Source organism: Nannospalax galili, unplaced genomic scaffold (assembly GCF_000622305.1).
Source record: "Nannospalax galili isolate Female #2095 unplaced genomic scaffold, S.galili_v1.0 scaffold182, whole genome shotgun sequence".
NCBI lineage: Eukaryota > Metazoa > Chordata > Mammalia > Rodentia > Spalacidae > Nannospalax > Nannospalax galili.
This window is the reverse complement of record NW_008348662.1, coordinates 4,087,442-4,093,441: the sequence shown is the minus strand read 5'-3', so window position 1 is coordinate 4,093,441 and position 6,000 is coordinate 4,087,442. Positions and strand designations below refer to the sequence as shown.

General features: G+C 38.4%; 1 protein-coding gene across 10 annotated transcripts in view; it reads right to left on the bottom strand.

The window, feature by feature from the left end:
• Positions 1-6,000, bottom strand: part of Il1r1 (interleukin 1 receptor type 1) — a 75,949-nt gene that overhangs the window by 11,283 nt on the left and 58,666 nt on the right. For all 10 annotated transcript variants that reach the window (XM_029569730.1, XM_029569731.1, XM_029569727.1 and 7 more), the window contains 4 exons: positions 5,192-5,426; positions 4,892-5,081; positions 3,526-3,694; positions 163-228 (listed from right to left, as the gene is read on the bottom strand). In XM_029569730.1, the coding sequence (XP_029425590.1) occupies positions 163-228; positions 3,526-3,694; positions 4,892-5,081; positions 5,192-5,426 (660 nt within the window). The remainder of the gene's footprint in view (positions 1-162; positions 229-3,525; positions 3,695-4,891; positions 5,082-5,191; positions 5,427-6,000) is intronic.

The following is a 6,000-nucleotide window of genomic DNA, read 5'->3' as shown; positions in this document are numbered from 1 at the left end:
TAAAGAAATATATATATATAAAGAAAGATGTAAATTGTGCCACTGTCCTTTTATAGACATATTAAGTAACTGGCTTATGTTGGATGCATGATAAAGGTTCATGTTATCTTAGTCTTGGATTCAAAATAATGATTTTGGCACACCTTCTTATAGCCCTCTTACCTGGTTCCACTTCCACTGTCTCATTTGCTGGGCTCACAATCACAGGTCTATCTGGCTTAATTTCATCTGCAAGAAGAAAATGTACAGAGCTCCTGAGTCTCTCCCCAAGAAAACCACAAGGGATATCAGCACTCTGCCAACAGCAAATGGCATCTGTCCAGATGGTCCCTCAAGTGCCTGAAGGATATGCAACAAGAGTTGGGGATAAGAGGACCAGGAGAAAGCCAACAGAAACCAGAAAACTGAACATTGGCAGTCAGGCCAAACCATCCAAACCCAGGAGTGTGGAGCTGCAAAACATACATGTGGACAGGACCCTGAGGTCAGAGGGCACCTTCTCACTGTAGTCAAGAAAAGCAGTAGCTGTAGAGAGGTCCCTCCTGAAGGAGAAGTAGTCAGTGTCAGACCTGCTATGCTAAACAACTGTGGTAATGACCTAGCAGCTCTTGAATGCCAAGCAATATGGCATCATATATTAAATAGGCTGAAAACTGCAACCATGCCCAGAAATCAACCTGATGCTTCTTTGCAAGGTAAGTTTCAAGGGTTTATCTGTGGCCCAAATGAAACAATGAGCAGTGAATAGAGTTATAAGCTAAGAACTCCATGGCAGGCAAGTTCATAAACAGACATCCAGAGGATAAGAGGTGGCTTTCTCCATTTCCTACACTATAGTTAGAATAGTATATGCTCAATAAATACTTTGGGATTCAGGAACGAACAAAAAAATCACTAAGCATACTGAGATAGGCTTGAGGAAAAAAATAAGCATTCTCTGATTCCTGAGTAACATGTATTATTTCTATAATTGAGCTCAGAGAAGAAGTCAGAAGATTTAAGTCACACTTCTATTTTAAAATGTCCCCAGTACCCAGTTCTCTCTAGAATTCTGTCCAGTCATTTGATTATTGTGTCTCAAGAAACACAAACAAGAGCTATAAGATATCTGTTAAAACTCAGAATATGGACCACTGAAAGTTAGGATTGGGAATGCAAGCACCTAGAAAAAACGCACATCTTCAAATCTAACCTTTTGCAAGCTTGATCAACTGAGTGGAATGTCAGTGATGTGGAAGGTTTGGAATGCTGCAGGTCCAGAGCCTAATTATAATTTAATTTGAGCTAGCTACAGCCCCTAAAAAGCCACCCCGTGCCCATCTTTGTGTCTGACCTAACATGCTGTGACTAGCAGATAAAAACCTTTTGGATGCTATTCAGTTAACAAAACCCTAGTTTCCACCAACCAAAAGGCTGAGTGTCATCAGCTAGCATCTGAGGCCTTGAGCTGAGATGTCTCTGCTTTGCTGTAACCACCTACTTAATGTTTCCACCAATGTATCTGAAAAGTGCCTTGAGTTCTAATTTTGTTCTGTTCCCATAACAACTTCATAAAAATTGCTTCACTGGATCACAGAATTTGGGGGTGACTTAAATCTGTGTTACTGGGTCATGCTCACTCATATTCAACACAAGAATAAACTTTATCACTTTTAAGATGAGAGCTGTTTCTGAGCCAACAGGACTAACCAATGCTTTCAGGACAAAGGTAAGGGATTAATTTATATCCAGAAAAGCTAATCTTAAAAAGAAAAATTATGAGCCAGGTGTGGTGGTGCATGCCTTTAATCCCAACACTCGGGAGGCAGAGGCAGGCAGATCTCTGTGAATTCAAGACCAGCCTGGTCCACATAGTGAGTTCCAGGACAGCTGGGGCTACAGGGAGACCCTGTCTCAAAAAGACCAAAAAAAAAAAAAAAAAAATTATGGGGCTAGAGAGATGACTCAGTGGTTAAGAATACGGGCTGCTCTCACAGAGGACCAGGGTTCGATTCACAGTACCACATGGCAGCTAATAGCCATCTGTATCTCCAGTTCCAGGGGATCTGATGCCGTCTTCTGACCTTCACTGGCATTGCACAACACAAATGCACTTATACAGATGCTGGCAGTACACTCAAACACATAAACAATAAAATAAGAAAAAGTAAAATAAGAATTTATAAGAATACTAATAAAAACAAAAGGAAAATTACTAAAAAATTAGAAAACATAGCTATATGTGTGGTGATCATATTCTGGATTTGTCTGAGACAGTCCCAACTATGTCTTAGCATAATTATTCACAGACGATCCTTTAACTTACAAAAAAAGTCCTGGTTAGGTTAACTTAATACTGGAAGCTACCATGCACAGAAAGGTTAAAGATTCTATCCATTTCCAGGTAATTTGTGGAAGTACATTTTGTTTCATTTTGTTGTGACATAGTTTTTAATATGATAATGACTACAGCAAAATTGAGAGCCATGGAAAAACTAAGAACAATCATTGCACATTTGTTAAGTGTATACCCATTATGTACCAAGGTCTACCTTACATCAGGCATAAGACCACAAGCTGAGCAGACCTCATCTCTAAACTTCCCAATAGACTTAGGACACCATATCATCTTCTTACAGAGGAAGAAATACACATAGAGGGCTCAAGTGATTGAGCTCACACAGAATGCAAAGAAAGTGGATTCTGGGAGTGTAATATCCCCAAACCTACTGGGGTTTACTCCATTCACACCAATGGTTATGCTGCTCTTCTTGTTTTGGGTTTGTTGTTTATTTATTGCAGCACTAGAGGTTGAACTCAAAGTCTCACACATACCAGGCAAATAATTCACCACCAAGCTACAGTCTCAATGCAAATGATTCTTGTTGATAGATACTCAAGCTCTCAGAGGAAACCCTCAGATGTTCACATATACCAGGAAGAGGGAGCCACAGAGTTCTCTTCAAATCTAAGAAGCCTCCTAGACCCATTGGAAAGCATAGCTCATAAGGTCTCCGTCTAATTAGTGCTGCAACTAAAATAGGCATGAAAAACATTCACATATTTGAATATGAAATGTCCCCAACAGGCCCGTGCAATTAATTACTTAGCCCCCAGCTGGTAGCGCTGTTTGGGAAGATTATGAAATCTTTGGAAGGGGAGCCTTGCTGGAAGACATTCATTACTAGGTGAAGGCTATAGATTTTCTATCCCTGCCCCATTTCCTGTTCTCTTTCTCTGCTTCCTGTGTGTCAATAAAATGTGATCACTCTCAGTAAGTTGGCCTCACACTCGAGCTGCCATTCCTTCTCCATCATGATGGACTGTATCTCCTCTGGAACTGTGAGCCAAAATAAACCCTTTCTTCCCCAACTTGCTTTTCTGTCAGAGTATTCCATTATAGCAAAAGAAAAGGAACTAATACTCTTTGTGAGTCATTGAGAAATTCCTGCATTTAGTTCCCACAGGGACAATGGAAGTTATCTTACAGTAATGATCTCTGGGCTGTTCTAGGTCCAAACTCCGTGGGTTGGAGCCATGACTCACCTAGTGTGATAAATTCTATTACACGAGTAACTGGGTAGTGCTTCCCCGAGTATATGTAGGAAACATGGCAGGTATAGTTCCCTCTGTGATCTTCAGCCACATTCCTCAGAATCAGTTTATTTGAGACTCCAAAGAAGATTCTGTTGTCGAGAAGTAGAGGTTTACAATCCTAGATTTGAGCAGAAAAATGCAGCATTGAAAAAAAAACAAAATCAGTGGCTTCTGAACAGTAACTTTACTTTTTCACATTAGCAAATTCATGAATAAAAAAAATGACTAAAAGTGTTACTTGTGTATAGTAACTTTTTATTACTGTGTTCCTTCTGTTTGGGAAGAGCCAGGGTTAACATACTGCTATAATGCCAAAATTATAAATCCAGAGGTTTTTGCAAGGAAGGCAAGTAAAAACAGACTTACTTCACAAGAATACATGTTTGAAGAAAGAATGTTAATCCTGTAATTTACTTAGTTTATCACTATCAGTTCCTTCCTGCACTGATAGTATTTATTTGGTATTCTTAACTTAAAAGATTCCCCCCATGTAAGTTCCATCAGACTAAGTAAAAAAGTTAGCAAAATATGCTGAGTTCCACTAAATACTAATCAGCCTACTTTTCAAATAGTTACAGAAACTGTCAAGCTATTTGTGGAGCACTTGTTTTTTAGTTATTATTATTATGTTTTGAGACAGGGTCTCCCTGTAGCCCCAGCTGGGCTGGAATTCACAATGTAGATCAGGCTGGCCTCAGTCTCAAAGAGATTCACCTGCCTCAGCCTTCCAAATGTTGGTATTAAAGGTGTGTGCCACCACTCCCAACTTTTAATTATTTTTTAAAATGTATTTTTTATTTTCAATTGTGTGTTTATACATGAGTGAAGTACGCACAGAGGCCATCAGAGCCCCTTGAGCTGTAGTTACAGGCTTATAGGCACCTGATGTGGGTGCTGAGAACTGAACTCCCTGGTCCTCTACAAGAGCACTGTGCACTCTTAACTGCTGAGCCATCTCACTAGCCCCAGTCCTTAGTTTTAAATAAAGTACAAATAATATAATGAAAAATTACTTCTTAAATGGCTTAAATATCTGATCTGTCTTCTCAAACATGTTCACTTTCTACTATTTTCTCAAAACTGTATCTTACTAAGTTAAATAGAAAAGACAACAAGTAAGATTTCAGGTAAGCTTTAAAATCAATGACTGCAGTCTTAAAATTATTTTTTAGCTTCTCTATCAAGTTTTACCACTAAAGAGAAAACAGTATGCAAACTGACAAGTGTTTGTGGATATGTTTTACTGTTTGACACACACAAAAAACTAGTTTATTTGAAACATAAAAGTAAAATATCATACTTAAAATAAAATTACCTTATACCACTGAACTTTGGGCAACTCATTATATTCATCTTTAAAAAAATCCAAATAAGGGCACACAAGACTTCCATCTCCTCCAATGTGTAGTCTTTGTATAAATGTGGTTTGTGTATTAAAACACAAGCCTGGATCATTCTCTAAAACCTTTACAGTTATTTTAGTTTTGAGGCAGTAAGTTGAATTTCTAAAATAAAGTAAAAATGAAATTGAACATTACTATAAAGATTTTTCTGTCCTTAACTCTTGTAGAAACTTAAATGCAAGCTTGTAGTGTCAAATTGATATCTTTCTTACCTTACTACACAATAGTAATGTCCTGAGTCCTCCACCTTAGCAGGAACAAACCAAAGATTTTGATTCTGCTGATGAATCCTGGAATCTTGTTCCATTGATATAAGTGTCTTGCTGTCATTTTTATACCAAAGTATAGTACCTTTTTTTTCATTTGGACTGAGGGGACAATCACGAATATCAATTTCATTTGCAGATGAAAATAAAATTATTTTATTTGGCTGTTCCTCACATTCAACTTTAAAAGAGAAAAAGGGGAAACAATTTCTGTAAGAAAATTTTCTAGTGTCTCCTAATGCAATATCTACATCTGAAAGCATCAGTCATGAAAGATACCAGCTCACACCATATATAAAGATTTACAGCTGTGTGATTAAGAGCACCATGTTCAGAGTCTGGAATGCTTGCATTCAGTTCCAGCTGTGTCACATGTTACCAACAGTTTGTACTCTCAGGCAAGTTACTTATTCTCTCTTGCTATCTCTTCGTTCATCTATAAGTAGGAATAATGTAGGAGGAAAGTCATTCATGTCTGTTCAATAGGGAGTGGTGAGGACTGGGTTTACCCTACCACTTGAACAATAAGTGTACAAAGCACCTGAAACAACACTGTTCAAGACATGAAGGAAGAGGAGACAGGCTTTCAGCTAAGTACTAATCAGTGGATGAGAGGAAGAAAGTCATGCAAGACTAAAACTACCAAAAGGATGAGAGGGAACGATGCCTGGAGCATGTCAGAGGCTGAGGCCAACTGGCAGAGAAAACCTCATATATCATAGAAGATCAAGTAGAGGACCCAAGAAAGGCCACGA